The following is a 15,212-nucleotide window of genomic DNA, read 5'->3' on the forward strand; positions in this document are numbered from 1 at the left end:
AAATAAAATTATCTCCCCTCTTTTTAACCTCTACTACCAATAATAATATTAATAATTATAACGAAAAATAAAAAAAATGTTGGCTCAAAAAGAATATCTAACTTCGAATCTCAGCCCTTAACCTGGAACCCTCATCTGATCCGAGCCCTTGTTATAAATTCACCTATCTTCTCCTCGCTTCTTTCTTCAGCAGTCGGCTGAGTTCAAGCAGCTGACCCCAAACCCTTGTTCCCTCGAACTCAGCACTCATCTCTGCAAATTTTTGTCGGAAACAGTTATGGATTCAGATCAGGGGAAACTATTTATAGGAGGGATTTCATGGGAAACAGACGAGGAGAAGCTGAAAGAGTACTTTCAAGGATATGGAGAAGTATTGCAGACTGCGGTGATGAGAGACAAGATTTCTGGAAAGCCTAGAGGCTTTGGTTTTGTCGTATTTTCAGATCCAAACATTCTCGACAGAGTTCTTCAGGATAGGCATGTTATAGATGGCCGCACGGTAAGAATTGTGTGACTGATGGATATTAAGTTCTTTTTTTTTTCATTTTCATTTGGTTCTCGAAATATCTGTGTTTGACATTTGAGTTGTTCTTGGTTTATTGTAGTATCTGGGTTTGTGACAATTTACCTTTTTTTTAAACATCCGTGTTATCTAGTAAGTTCCAATTAGATGCTTAATGTTCAGTGTACGAGTCTATGAGATAAAAAAATATCTTCATGGTATCTGTCTGTGTGTTTGTGTGTGTATATATATTTTATGTTTTCCGCATCTCCTTGACTTCATATTAAATTTGTATTGTTAAGGTTGTAACTCTGTAAAGATTTCTCTATTTTGTGAATTGTTTCCTTTTCCTTTGGGTGCTGTATTTTTGGGCCATGGAGTTTTAAATGAGTGGAAAGGAAAGGAGAAAGAGAGAGAGGATTGCTAGATAGAGGGATTATCTTCTGAAATGTATTCTACTCAGTATAAATTATGATTGATCAGCTATGATGCTTTGAGCTTTCAAATTTCTTGTTCATTGAAAATCTATATGCAAAATAGCTTGTATTGTGGATTACCACGTTGTGCTGTGACTGTATACTTAGTTCCTTCGACCAGCTCCAGACAGCAGATGTGCTTGAATTATACCGCCTTTTTTATGTGATGGTTTTTTGGTCTGTATAATGATGGGATTTTATCGTTATACCTGCTAGGTCGAGGCTAAAAGAGCGTTATCACGAGAGGAACAGCAAGTTTCTAAAGTTGGAAACCCTGGTGGCGCAAGAAATTTTGGAGGTGGTGGAAGTACCAGAACAAAAAAGATATTCGTCGGGGGTTTGCCAGCAACTTTGAGTGAGGATGGATTTAGGCAATATTTTGAAACTTATGGTATGATAACTGATGTAGTAATAATGTATGACCAGCAAACAAATCGTCCTCGCGGATTTGGCTTCATTTCATTCGATTCTGAGGAAGCAGTAGATAGGGTTTTACACAAGACATTCCATGACTTAAATGGTAAGCAAGTGGAAGTGAAGCGTGCTCTTCCTAAAGACACTAATGTTGGTGGTGGCGGCCGATCTATGGGTGGTGGAGCTGGTGGTAACAGTGGTGGATATCAGGGTTATGGATCTTCTGGTGGTAATTCAAGCTCTTATGATGGGCGAATGGAATCTAAGTACACGCATTCACAAAATTCTGGTGGTGGTTACCCTTCTTATGGTTCGTCTGGGTATAATGCTCCTGGTTATGGGTATGGTAATGGTATGGGCTATGGCTACGGGAATTATGGTGGTGCCAATACAGGAAGCTATGCAAATCCTAATGCTGGATATGGTGGTGGCCCTCCAAATGCTCCTAGAAGTTCATGGGGTTCACAAGCTCCAGCTGCATATGGCTATGGAAGCTCTCAGTGGGGTACTCCTGGCGGCGGCGGCGGCGGCCCAGGTAACACCGTACTCCCTACTGGTCAATCTCCAGGTGGCTCTTCTGGATTCGGGAGTCAAGGTTATGGTTACGGTGGGTATGGTGGAAATGATGGAGGTTATGGAAATCAAGCGGCTTATGGAGCTGTTGGTGGGCGTTCGGCAACTGGACAGAATGGTAGTGCTCTTGGAGATCTTCAACCTGGTTCTGGCAATTACATGGGTGGTGGTTATGGTGATGGAAGTGGTAATTTAGGCTATGCAAATACTGGATGGCGATCTGATCCATCAGCAATGGGGTCACATGGTGGCCAAGTTGGCTATGGAAGCGGGTATGGTAGTGGTTCAAGTCGACCGGGTCAGCAGCAGTAATTTGTCACTTGTGTCGATCTATTCTTCTTCAAAGGAGCTCTTACAGTTTACAAACTCCCCTCTCTGGCACCAAAGTAGGTGGCTCTTGCTAGAAGTCACCTATTCCATGGGGCTCATTGGATTTCTTAAGTTTGGCTGATGGTGTTTGTTGGTTTTACTATTATGCTAGTTTCTAATAAGTCATACTTTTTTCGAGAGTAGTCTTCTTGCAATTTTCTTTTCTTTTAAATGTAGTCTTAAGTATGTTTTCTGTAATGTTTGAGATATGCTAGCTTCTATTGAACCTTATCCAAGTGAATTGCGGTGAGCTATTAGTGTTTGACCTGTAACTCTGGTAGAAAGGTTTATGTGCTCTGGAATCTTCATGTTTGTGATGGTGGTGATATTTCATTACTAATCTGTTTGTTGAATGTGGCTTACCAAAAACTGAGTGATGTTTCTTTTATATTAATAACATTTACACATGTTGATTTGGTGAACCTTTAGTGGCAGGAGTTCAGTTATTTCCTTAATTTCTAATTCTTTCAATGATGGAACTATTGAAGATCTTAGCTATAGTTCTTGTTCCATAGAGTTGTATTTTTGTTAGAAGTTCAGCATTATGGCATCAGATAAATTAGTTTCGTAACGGATTTCAGTGATAGATAGTAGTAATGGGATGAATAGCCATAACGGATAGCGGTAATCTACTGGTAGATACATTTTGGCAATGGTATAATCTTCCTCCTGTATTTGGCCTTGTGTTCTACAGGAGTGGAGGTGCTTGCATAAAAAAGTTTGATCAAAATTTCCAAGCAAGCTAAACACAAGCATATTGGATAACCTGTTTAGCATGGAATGAGACTTTAGAGGTGGCTGTGCCTGGGGTGACACGAGAATAAACTTGAGCAGAAGCAGTCCCCGCAGCTGTTGAAATGATATCCTTCAATCTTCCTTGGGTTTTTGTGGGAAGAAGATTCACAGCCACAGATTTTGGTATGTTGGTTTTGTAGGGTTGTTAGGCTGGTTTTCATGTTACGATATTGTGGAGAAATTGAGATACAATAGAATTGCTCTCTTCATTTTTCTCATCTAAATTCTAAGTCGACTATTTGGTACTTGTTTAGGAGTGTGGTCTTTGGATTTTCTCTGCTTTCAAGTGTAGTTTTGAATTCGGTTTGCTCATACCTATGTTTACTAGCTTTTCGAGGTCTTTGCTTACTATAATGTTTGAGATATAATGTTTGAGATATTATAGCCTCTATAGGACTTTTCGCGAGTCAATAAATGGGTTGTTGTTAGAGTTTGGCCTGCATCCCTGTGAGCAGAATTTGTGATATGGAATTTTTTCGTCTATAGTTTTTTATGGTGGTGGCATTTAATAATTCCATATGAATCACTTGGGCCAGAACTGAACTTTGTGTCTTGGGTGTAGAGTATCATTTTGAATTAATTCTTTTGGCAAACCTTTTACAGTCGGAGTTTGGTTATTCTTATCTTGTTTAAATCTTTCTATTATGGAGGAGTTAAGATCTTAGCTGTAGTTAGTAAACCATTTGAGTTGTGTTTCCGTTGGAAGTTCAACATTACAACAATAGATTTGTAGTTCATAGTTTATAGATGGCAAGCAATGGGTGGTGTTAGTGATTATGGATAGCGGTAATCTGCTGATAAATTTTGCCGTTGACATAATCTTTCCCCCTCTATCTGGCCTTATGTTGTACAGGAGTCAAGATTCTTCCAAAAAAGGTCCGCAAATGGCCACCTGAGACAAACACAAGCGTGTCAAAGGGGTGGCTGTGACTGGTTTGTGTTAATGTTGAAACCTCAACAGGCCCTGAAGCTGTCGAAATGGAATCTCTTTTGTTTGTAGATTTTGTAGGGCAGTCGGTCTAGTTTTCGTGTTCTGATATTGTGGAGGGCATTGAGAATTGATATTGAAGAGTACTCTCGACTGAATCTAATTGTTTCTTCTTGATTTATTGACCTTTCTCTATATTTGGTGGTGAATAATGTCAAAAATACAAAAAATATATCGGTGTCAATATTTACAATAATTATTTCATAAAATTTTGCTGTTATTTGAAGAGATGTATTGAAATTTTTACGAGATTTCGATAAATTGAATTTTGTGTTTAATTATAATATGAATTTGTACGAATGGACAAAATTCACATTTAAATCCTGAAATACTGTATCAACTTATCAAGCAAACACGTCACATGTTTTAGATCGAGTCTCCTCTCCTTCTGTCCTTCCAAATGTCATAGGACTATTCTGAGTTACTCTATCAACTTATTAAGCTCGCACGTCACGTGTTTTACTGACCAAGACGAATTCACTTTTTAAGTTAGTGTTTTTGTTTGTAAAAAAAAAAAAATCCAGCTGAATTTTGTCATTTGTATTTCTCGTTATCGATGAGTGAAAATTTAATGGATTATATATATATTACCGATCATTACATAATCAATACAACTGTATGCAAGTTACCATACTAAAAAAAGGTGGTGTTAGTACGTATATACGAACTGAATCCTTATGTTTTCCTCTTAATTTTCGCATCACGATGGGATCAAAACACAATAAAAATGATAACCATCAATCTCTGTCCCCTCTTCCTTCTAACTAGCATTGTCTGCCTCCTCCCATGTTTTCTTTTGCTCCTCTTTTTCACAAAATTACGATTTAATAATGTTTACCAGCTTCTCTCTTCCCTCTCTTCCACCGGACATCTAATTATTAGTTGTCTTGGAAGTCTCCGCCGATGATCCACTTCCATCTCCGTCTCTTCAACACCCATCTGAATACGGACACTCCTAAACCTGGCTCTCACCATGGATCCCTCTTCGCCTTTCGGCAAACTCGATGGTCTTGACCGGGACGACTTTCGGGAGGCGGCCTACGAGATTTTCTTCACCGCATGCCGGTCGTCTCCGGGGTTTGGTGGGCGGAGCGCAATCACTTATTACAACTCTTCAGAAGGCGGGGATGGAAATGGGTCAAGTCCCGGGTCACCGATGAAGCCACTGGGGGTTGGGATGGCGGTGACGAGTCGGGTGAAGAGGGCATTGGGGCAAAGAATGTTGAAGCGAACGCCATCTTCCAGACGTTCGAGCTCATGTGGAGCGAATCCATCATCTCCGAGTGACGCGGGGTCGAGTCCGAGGATGTCGTTGCCAATGACATCGGCGGAAATTATGAGGCAGCAAATGAAGGTGACGTAGCAGAGTGACAATAGACTTCGCAAGACTCTAACTGAGAACTCTAGTTGGCCAAGTATGTAATGTCATCATTTAAGTGTCACTATGAATATTGCATGCATGGTTTACGAGAAATGATTGAATTTATTTTTAAGATGATAAAATTTTATTATGAAAAACACACATATATTAAAAAGTTCTCTATCGATATTCCTTGTCGGTTAACATTTACATAACATGTATTGACACAAATAAATAACCAAAAGCTTCAACTAATTTAGGTTTGATAAATTAAACTTCCATTGTTCACATACACACGAATTTTCTTTCTTATTAATTGGTGTTTTTTTGTGGATGCTTTGTACTCAATACGTAAAACTATAATTGCTGTTCATTATGTATCGTGACTAGATCATGGGAAGTGGAAAATGCATTTACTAGACTAAAGCCTAGCCTCTTACAATATTGTTAACATTTGTTGTTTGATTAGATGGGCAGGCGAGCAGAGACCATCATTCTTCCTCTGGAATTGCTCCGTCATCTGAAACCATCTGAATTCAACGATGCTCACGAGTACCATATCTGGCAAAAACGTCAACTAAAAATACTCGAAGCAGGACTACTCCTCCACCCTTGCATCCCACTAGAAAAATCAGACACAGTTGCCTCTAAATTTCGAGATATCATCAATTCTTGTGAAACAAAGGCAGTAGACACAGGCAAGAATTCGGAGGCGATGAAAACACTCTGCAACTGTATCGTTTCCTTGGCATGGAGAAGCCCCAACAGTGGAAGCACTGACGTGTGCCATTGGGCTGATGGATACCCCTTCAACATCCAAATCTACACAGCCCTTCTCTGCTCGGTTTTTGATATGAAGGATGAAACACTAGCTGTCGATGAAGTTGATGAACTGCTAGAGCTTATGAAGAAAACGTGGTCGACTTTGGGGATTAACCGGTCCATACATAATCTATGTTTCACTTGGGTGCTTTTTGAGCAGTATCCCATAACAGGGCATGCGGAGACGGATCTTCTAGGGGCATCTCATGCTATGTTGACTGAAGTAGCAGCCGATGCTAAGAAGGTCGACAGAGAGGCGATTTACATCAAGATGCAATGAAGAAGTGGTCTGAAAAAAGGTTGTTGGATTATCATGAAAGCTTTGATAGGGGAACAGTTGGAATAATGGAAAGTATTCTTCCTCTGGTTTTCTCTGCTACAAAGATACTCGAAGAGGATGTTCCTTGCTACGTTTCAGTTAATGAAGAAAAGGGAGAGACGGGGGATGAAGCCATGGGGAATAGGGTCGACTATTATATTCGAGCATCACTGAGAAACGCATTTGCCAAGGTATGTACATCTACATCTACTTCTACACTAAGAAATATTTTCATTTTCTTGGCGTTTCTAACTTTTTATATCGATAGAAGCTCGTGGATAAAAATGGAAACAGGACATCCCTTGAAGGGCAAGAAGTGAGTGAAATGCTAATCAAATTGGCTAGAGAAACTGAAGAATTGGCTTTGACGGAGAAGGATATATTCAGTCGTGAGTTCTTAAGAAATGGCACCCGATTTCTGCTGGGGTTGCAGCTGTTACACTGCACACTTGCTACGGGACATTACTAAAGCAGTACTTAACGGGCACGTCTATGCTCAAGAATGAAACAGTCTTGGCGTTAAAAGGGCTGGGAAATTGGAGAAACTTTTAGTACAGATGGTGGTTGAGGACTCTGCTGAATGTGAAGATGGAGGCAAGGCAATTCTGAGAGAAATGGTTCCTTACGAAGTTGATTCAATCATAGTTAAATTTATGAAACAGTGGATTCAAGAAAAGTTGAAGCAGGGGCAGGAGATTTACCAAAGAGCAAAAGAAACAGAAGTAAACTTATTGAATCACTAACTCCGCTATACAAGTATATAACGAAAATGATTCCTAATTCATGCGAAATCGAAATGTCACATTTTAAGATAGAACTCAGAATTGGCACATTAAGTTTAAATGTTTTCATAATTCTGCAGACATGGAATCCGAAGTCCAAAACTGAGCCATACGCTCATTCTGCTGAAGAACTAGTCAGATTTGCCAAGGAAGCAGTGAAGAATTTCTTCGAAATTCCTATAAACATATCAGAGAACCTTGTTTATGATCTTACTGAAGGTTTAGAGCATGCCTTTCGAGATTACATAACGTTCATTGCATCATGTGGTAAGAATTGCTAATTCATCACCATTCTAAGCAGAAACTAAGTAACTGCATTTTAGTTTACACAATTAGTCCTCTATAAATCCTAAGCACACATTTTTTCTCACTTATAGGATCAAAACAGAGTTATATCCCCACACTTCCTCCACTAGCACGATGCAGCTTGGATTCAAGGTTCCGAAAACTCTGGAAAAGAGCAGCATGCAGTGTAGGAATTGAAGATCCAAACAGTGATCTGTGCAATGAAGGAAACAATTCCCGTCCATCGACAAGTCGTGGAACACAACGCCTATACATCCGTCTCAACACCTTACATTACCTTCAGTCACAACTTCATCCCCTTGACAAAACATTAACTCTGTCGCCAAAGGTAACTCCATCACCAAATTCCCGGTTTGGCGACAAAAGGCAACTCAACAGTTCATACTTTGAACATAGCCGATCAGCAATACAAGTTGCTTTTCAGCATGTGGCAGAAGTAGCAGCCTATCGTCTAATATTTTTGGATTCAAACTCCGGTTTTATACGGAAGCCTATATGTTGGTGACGTAATAAATTCACGAATCAGGCCAGCATTAAGAATATTAAAGCAGAATCTTACTCTTCTGTGTGCAATAGTGACTGATCGTGCTCAATCACTAGCTCTAAAAGAAGCAATGAAGGCTTCTTTTGAGGCATACCTAATGGTTTTGCTAGCTGGTGGCAGCTCCCGAACCTTCTCTAGGTTTGACCACCCGATGATTGAGGAAGACTTCGATAACTTGAAACGAGTATTTTGTACATGCGGAGAAGGTTTGATAATTGAGGATATGGTTGAAAAGGAAGCAGAGACGGTTGAAGGGGTGGTGGTATTGATGGGGCAGTCGACCGAGCAATTAATCGAAGATTTCAGTATCATGGCATGTGAAGCTAGTGGGATAGGAGTGGTGGGTACAGGGCAGAAACTTCCAATGCCACCTACAACTGGTAAGTGGAATCGGTTAGATCCAAATACCATATTGAGGGTACTTTGTCACAGGAATGATCAAGCAGCCAACCATTTCCTGAAGAGGACATTCCAACTAGCAAAGAGAAGGGACTCGGGATAATTAAGAACACTGTATACTTCAAAAAAACTTAAAACAATATGAACCAAGAGATTTCTTAATTTATGTATGAAATTTTCTTTTTAACAAAGTTTCAATTGGATTTTTAGCGGTATCGTTAGACAACAATCTAGGACAGGAGAGCACACTTCCAGATTTTGTCTTCGTTTTTCTTAGACCTGAGCGATATTCGATATGTAGTAAACATTTGGGGAAAATCAGGAGTTGCTTAAAAGATTTTTCTTGTACAACTTTGGATGTGAACTAATTGATGATAATTTATTAGATAATACTTTTACCAGTACTTCTAGGCATACACATTACATCATTATGACATCTGTACCAATATGTTGCAAAACTGTGCAGAATAATGATCTGTATGATTTCTGCAAAACAAATAATCAAGAAACGTGAAATACCGAATATTTAGGCTGCCGTGGGAGCCAAGCTGGTGAATTTTTTCATAAATCATCGATCATGTGGCGAAATCGACGACCCCTCCTAAACCTTACTCTGAAACCATATTGGTCGAGTACTTTTCTCAAAAACTTCAAAGTTCTAGATCCTAAATTATTTGTCACCAGTTGTGTCTTACCAAATATGCGTGTGTGCATGTTACTTAGAAAGAAATTACAAAAAAAAAAGTAAAGGCAATGACGTGGAAATCCCTAAAGTCAGTTTTTTAATTGTTACGAAACCATATGGAATATGTCTATCCAAAAAGAAATGTGAAGAATAATTCAACTTAGAAGAATATTTCAATCAAATCATCCTCCCACGAAGTAAAACTTCTCAGACTATGATTATTTCATTATCAGACCTCTGCTACATTAATGAATGCTCGTCGTGTGTATGAGAGTTCTCAGGCGTTTATGTTAACTCCTAGCAGCAAAAGACTTCGTTTTTTCTTGATTTCAGAAACATGTGGTCATCTTTATTGAACCAAGGCCATGCGAGCTGCTGGTTGATGAAGCAAAATCTAAAACGATATTACCGGTCAAGTTGAAGAAATTCAGGCTGAGTTAAACGAATGCAATGCTTCTTAAAAAATGCAGATTCGATACAAGATGAGGATGAGACGGGCAAGAATTGGGTATCAGAAATAGGCGATGTGGCATTACATGTGGAAGATGTTCTAGAAACATTTGCCATTGAAGTTTCACTAAAAAGGTACAAGTGTACGGTGTCATCAAAATATACACTGGGGTTGTCATCAAAATATACGCTGGGGTACTGAAGGAAGGCATTCCCTACACAATGTAGTGTCAGATTGAGCTGATTAAGAAGTTTGCAAGCATACGGCATAAAACCCACAAACCAAAAAACATACCAGGGCTCTCAACAGCTAACTCGATCATTATCTAATCTCGTGGAGGAAGATTTTGTTGGTTCGCAACAAGAGTGGAACTCCTAGTAACACGGTTGATGAATGGAGATGCTGGCAAATGCCATCGAGTTGTTACCAATCAGAGGGTGGAAGAAGGATCTATATGTAGTCTTCTTCATTTAAAGATTTAAAGCTACGAGAACTTGGATATGATTCCTAATAGATTGAAATTTGTGACAAACATTGAAAATTTAGAGACTTCAGACATGCCTGAATCCTTTCCAGACAAGTATCAATCAGAAGATGGAGAACCAGGAGTCGATTTTTCCAAAATCAGCCATATTTCCTCAATCATAATTTTTGATCATATAAAAGAAAACTTCACAAAGAGATGGCTATTAGGAATGAGTTTCTCACAAAGCAGTAGCCCAAGGCACGTCCCTTGCCTCTTCTTTCCAGTTCACGCGGTTTCTAGATAACAATATTACAAAGCCCTATTGACCGAGTGGCTAAGTTCACCTTTAAGGAGAGGTCATCAAATATTTTCCTTTGTGAATTTTAGATTTGAACTCCAAGTCTTGTTGGAGCTGTTTTAAAGTAATATTATTAAAATGCAAATTACATATGTTTTCTTACACTACTTCTAAGGAATCTTAAACACAACTATGATGAGATTTCCACTAAATTGATACTAACCTCAACTGCAATTTCAATACCAGTATGGAGAATTTTTTAGATTAACCAGATTAGAAATCATGCAAACTTTAGAGATAACTCAAATAACTTAGATTTAGTTACCAGATTATTATTTAAATTTTGCAAGAACTCCCTGTGAGATCTTCATCAAAATGTAAAATGGCTACAAGATCTGACTTACCATCACCTGAGTATAATTTATAATCAGGTATTATTTAATTAATCTCAACAGCAATACACACATTCAAGGGATAAGGGACAACTAAGTTTACCCTTTATTTGATTCATGATCTTGATTTTCTATCTTTCTTATTCTCGATACCATATGCTCAGTACGCTGCACAAGAAGAAAATAAATTTAATAAAATTCTATAGCAATTAATTGTAAAGTCCAGAAACAATTGAAAATTTAATTTAACAAAGAAAGTAATTCAGCCACATCACATGCTCAGTGTGAGGCAAATATTTCCCGTCAAATGTCACGACAACACGATCCTTCCCATCCACACCTTTGATTTTGTCGACTGAACAGAAGAAATCAATTGTCGACATGCTGCTTGTTAAGTTCCCCGATCCACCAAAATATTTTTACCCAAGAAAAAGGAAAAGAAAAGGTAAGGTAAATCATATTGATTAAATATTGTAATTTAAAGCTCAAGTTCACCTTTTTATTTAGGAATCAGGACATCACCACTGTTGTACATTATAAAAGTAAATAATACCACCCACAGAAGTTTTGGTAATTTAAGACAGAATGATTGAGCAAAAGCATGATCATAAAAGAAGTTTAGTTACTGACGGAAAATAAGAGGCACTACACCGTCAGAAACTAAGACTCAGCAGCGACTATTTAGCATCAACACTAGAGTTGTCATTACTAATTACAGCAATTATGCAATTTGTGGGAACAAGATACAGATCATAATATTCAATTTATTGAGAATTGTAATCTGCACTTCGTCTTTGGTGGGAACTATGTTATAATTATAGTAGACCAGGAAGAAAGAGTGATTGTCCTGCTTAGTGATAAGGTGATAATTTGTGCAGGATTAGGAATATGTTAGGGATCATAACAAACAAGGGAATTTTCCAAATATTCAATTTTATCAGAAATTCAAAAATACATAAAACTCACTGGTGAAAGGTCAAAGTTTAAAATAATTTCAGGGAAGCTCGAAAAGGACATAAGAGACAAAGTCTATCTACAATGGCATATATAAGAAACATGGAAATGTAATTATGTATTGTAACTTGTATGCCATATTCAAGTTACAATTAATTCAATACACTATCCAGCATAAATAAATATAAAGCAGTTGCCAGGTTCTCTGACAACAAACTAAAATTCTCCAAGATCGAATCTTCACTGCAGAAAATAAGGAATAACTACTTACATGCCATCACCAAATTCCTTATTTATTATCTCCTTAATGCTCTCCCCAAAATGCATAACAGCTTCGTTTAACCTGTAAACAGGAAAACGAGTACTTTAGAGATCTTACAGAGATAGCGACAGGCAGCACAACTTAGAAGGTCAGCCAAATGCATACATTCAAATGACATTTTAATTGGTTCAAATATTAGGCTTAAGCTTAGTCATCCCAAGATTTATGTACTAAGTAAATGTCTCTAGATCGTGCTTGGATTGATGGATTTGACAATATGGATTTCAAACCAATCGATTTCAAATTTTGTGACTTGTTTGGATGAGCAAAATTCAAGTTAATCAAATTCAACCCATATCAAATTATGCGATATCAATAATTATGGTGGATTTCGAAATAAACCCAAGATGAATGTAATATGAAATCCATACCTAATTCAAATCTCTCCTTTCAGATCAAATCAATCAATCCAAGCACAACTAAGAGAACTGAAAATACCAAAAGCTGTGGGGACTGGGGAGATGGAAATATCAGCATATATACTTTGCCATTCAAGTGAAATCCCCTTATCTCTGACTTTGATTTCTTTTTGTGCTATTCTCTCTTTGCACAGAGCGATATAATTTTGCAACAATGATCAAGGGATAAGAATCAGGAGCCAATTAGCTGCTTCAAAGTAAGTAGTTTTGAAATGTAAAGCCTCACAATAACAGAGTATGGTTGAAAAGGTCGAAGCTTTGCAGTTGGATTCATGTCTTTCGGCATCAAGTACTTATCTTCTATAAGAGAAAATCTTGCCGTCCAAATTACATAAACTACAACATCTGTAAACAAAAACACACACGCACCAAAAAAAAAAGGCTAAAGCCAATACAAAACATACAAATTAAATCAACTCAAATTTTGTTAAATAAGTTGATTTACATCGCTTCACTCACTAAATTGAATAACGATTCTTTCAATAGGGAAAAAAATCGTCTTTAATAATAATAATAATAATAAATACATAAAAACAAGTCTCTCAAACTCAAACCCGAAGGCTATGCCAGCAAATCTAACCCCCACACTTAGCAACATTCAACTGATTTTTTTTTCTTTCATTGGATGGGTGCAAATACTCAACTCACAAAATATAAACTAAAAGCATAGAAAGTAAAAGATTTCCAGAAACTAATATCAACAAATGAGAAAATTTCAAGAACATAGGACAAGCCAAAAGCAACCTAATTACCTATAAATAGTGGGTTCTTGAATTAATCGTGGATCATATAATCGGAGGGGAGGTTGCATCATCTCATGAAGGTGATTCTCAGATAGGTCGGGCAGGGCAGCCCGGAGTAAAGGCGCGGTGTCCGGCTTCAGTTGGGCTTGGCGCCGCAGGAGCTGAGCCAAGTAGACGTTAGTCAGGCCAGTCTCCTCGGCTATTTGCCCGTAAGTCTTGCCCGAGTTCCTCTTCACCGCTTGGAGTGCCGCCACCATGCTGACTTGGGTTTCCATAGAGTTGTGTCAAGACACAAATGTTGAGGTGTGATGATTATTCGATTTCTTTATTTCGAAAAAATCAAGTGCATTAAATGTCCTACATTATTATTATTTTTTGTTTTTAATAATTAAAAACAAATTGTTAATATATATGATTTCGTCGATTTTTGAAGTGATTGTTTTGAAAAAATATATATTTCATTTTATTAGTTAGAAGTTAAATGTCTGTTGATTTGAGTTTTAATTGGTGATTTAAGTACTTAAAATCTAGTTTGTGGAGCTCAAATTTTATTGTAACCAAGAATTTTGCTGGAGATGTGTGCTTAAACTACATACACTAAAACTTCAATAATTTCATTTATATGGACATTTGCAAATGCTTAAAAAAGTAATTACAAACTTTTTTTTACAAATTTTTAAAACAAAAATTCATAATTTTTTAAAGCATTTGTGAACCAATTATGTTTAGAATCGATAGATACAAGTTCAAATTAATCTTCGATAAATAAGAATAAAACATAACACACATGCTAGTATTATTAAGATGATACACATCGAATCATCGAACAAAACAACTGAAAGAAGACGGATAAATATAGGATATTGATAAGGTATATGTGTCCATGCATGCATGCATGTTGTCCTATTGAGGATCAATGATGCCCAACTACACCACCACCTCCGCCGGCGCCACCACCGAACCCTCCGCCCGCTCCCAAACCTTTCCCAAACCCACCGCCAAAGTCTCCACCCTTCCCAAACCCACCGCCAACTGCGCCACCTTTGCCGAAACCTCCGCCGACGACACCTCCTTTCCAATTACCTCCTCCAACACCCTTACCAAATCCTTTCCCAAAACCTCCACCAACGCCCCCTTTCCAAATACCTCCACCAAAGCCGCCCTTACCAAATCCTCCGCCAACTACGCCGGCGCTTTTATGAATGCCACCGCCGAATCCAACACCCTTGCCTTGTCCTCCGCCTTTACCCCATACATTACCCAAACCTCCACCTGCTCCGCCACCAAGGCCAGCACCAGCCCCAGCCCCACCGCCACCGAACCCGACACCCTTTCCAACTCCGCCACCCAACCCAACGCCCTTCCCGACCCAACCACCAAATCCAACACCCTTTCCGATCAGAAACTTCTCATCGTCATTTGCAATATCTCTAGCTACCACCAAAGTCGCCACAAGAACAGGAAAACAAAGCATATATAAAAAACCACGCACCATTTCCAAGAACAATATAAACCGATATAAAATGTTTTCTGAATGAAGAAACCCATGAATTAGGGACTTTTTATAAGCAGAATTCGCATTAAATGAATTCAGCAATCAACCGTCTTCCAACTTTGACAACAGAACGTGATCGCTTGACGAATAACCACCCTCTTTAATGGCTGCCGATATAGTAGAGGAGACTCCCCACCATTAAGCTTCCATCGTCATACTATGTGGTTAGGGACGTTAAATCTTGCATAATCTGATTTTAAATGAAAACGTCTAATGATGCATCAGATTAATGATATTTTAATTGTAGAAATATCACGGAATCGTATTTTAAAGCAACA

The 15,212-nt window shown here is 38.3% G+C and overlaps 3 protein-coding genes and 1 pseudogene across 5 annotated transcripts; 2 read left to right on the forward strand and 2 right to left on the reverse strand.

Moving 5' to 3' along the window:
* The first annotated feature begins 172 nt into the window (after nucleotides 1-172).
* On the forward strand, nucleotides 173-4,276 carry LOC142556297 (heterogeneous nuclear ribonucleoprotein 1-like). 3 transcript variants are annotated; one of them, XR_012822586.1, is made up of 4 exons: nucleotides 173-499; nucleotides 1,195-2,351; nucleotides 3,029-3,252; nucleotides 3,983-4,267. XR_012822586.1 is itself a non-coding variant. In XM_075667728.1 (2 exons), exons 1-2 carry the CDS (start codon nucleotides 278-280, stop codon nucleotides 2,275-2,277), a joined length of 1,305 nt encoding a protein of 434 aa, XP_075523843.1. In that variant the 5' UTR covers nucleotides 173-277; the 3' UTR covers nucleotides 2,278-2,687. The 3 variants fall into 3 exon arrangements, 1 of the variants encoding a protein (XP_075523843.1); XR_012822587.1 differs by having other exon boundaries at nucleotides 3,029-4,276; XM_075667728.1 differs by lacking the exons at nucleotides 3,029-3,252; nucleotides 3,983-4,267 and having other exon boundaries at nucleotides 1,195-2,687.
* Nucleotides 4,277-4,800: 524 nt separating this feature from the next.
* Nucleotides 4,801-8,816, forward strand: LOC142556298 (protein unc-13 homolog; annotated as a pseudogene).
* Nucleotides 8,817-10,845: 2,029 nt separating this feature from the next.
* On the reverse strand, nucleotides 10,846-13,708 carry LOC142556301 (cyanate hydratase-like). Its single transcript, XM_075667730.1, has 4 exons — nucleotides 13,389-13,708; nucleotides 12,167-12,238; nucleotides 11,217-11,325; nucleotides 10,846-11,109 (listed from the first exon to the last, which is right to left on the reverse strand). The coding sequence occupies exons 1-4, from the start codon at nucleotides 13,652-13,654 to the stop codon at nucleotides 11,041-11,043; spliced, it is 516 nt and encodes a 171-aa protein (XP_075523845.1). The 5' UTR covers nucleotides 13,655-13,708; the 3' UTR covers nucleotides 10,846-11,040.
* A 275-nt stretch (nucleotides 13,709-13,983) lies between these two features.
* LOC142556299 (uncharacterized) lies at nucleotides 13,984-14,931 on the reverse strand. Its single transcript, XM_075667729.1, has 2 exons — nucleotides 14,122-14,931; nucleotides 13,984-14,018 (listed from the first exon to the last, which is right to left on the reverse strand). Exon 1 carries the CDS (start codon nucleotides 14,872-14,874, stop codon nucleotides 14,293-14,295), a length of 582 nt encoding a protein of 193 aa, XP_075523844.1. The 5' UTR covers nucleotides 14,875-14,931; the 3' UTR covers nucleotides 13,984-14,018; nucleotides 14,122-14,292.
* Nucleotides 14,932-15,212: the final 281 nt, after the last annotated feature.

The sequence above is a fragment of the Primulina tabacum genome, chromosome 9, assembly GCF_025594145.1.
Source record: "Primulina tabacum isolate GXHZ01 chromosome 9, ASM2559414v2, whole genome shotgun sequence".
Taxonomy (NCBI): Eukaryota; Viridiplantae; Streptophyta; class Magnoliopsida; order Lamiales; family Gesneriaceae; genus Primulina; species Primulina tabacum.

Bases quoted from the DNA above. Each gene is read 5' to 3' on its own strand.
- LOC142556297 (XM_075667728.1), top strand. From the start codon at position 278: ATGGATTCAGATCAGGGGAAACTATTTATAGGAGGGATTTCATGGGAA. The intron at 500-1,194 runs GTAAGAATTGTG...TATACCTGCTAG, and splicing joins ATGTTATAGATGGCCGCACG to GTCGAGGCTAAAAGAGCGTT.
- LOC142556301 (XM_075667730.1), bottom strand. From the start codon at position 13,654: ATGGAAACCCAAGTCAGCATGGTGGCGGCACTCCAAGCGGTGAAGAGG. The intron at 11,326-12,166 runs GTAAGTAGTTAT...CTTAACAAGCAG, and splicing joins AAGGAATTTGGTGATGGCAT to CATGTCGACAATTGATTTCT. The intron at 11,110-11,216 runs GTGATGTGGCTG...CTTCTTGTGCAG, and splicing joins ATTTGCCTCACACTGAGCAT to CGTACTGAGCATATGGTATC.
- LOC142556299 (XM_075667729.1), bottom strand. From the start codon at position 14,874: ATGGTGCGTGGTTTTTTATATATGCTTTGTTTTCCTGTTCTTGTGGCG.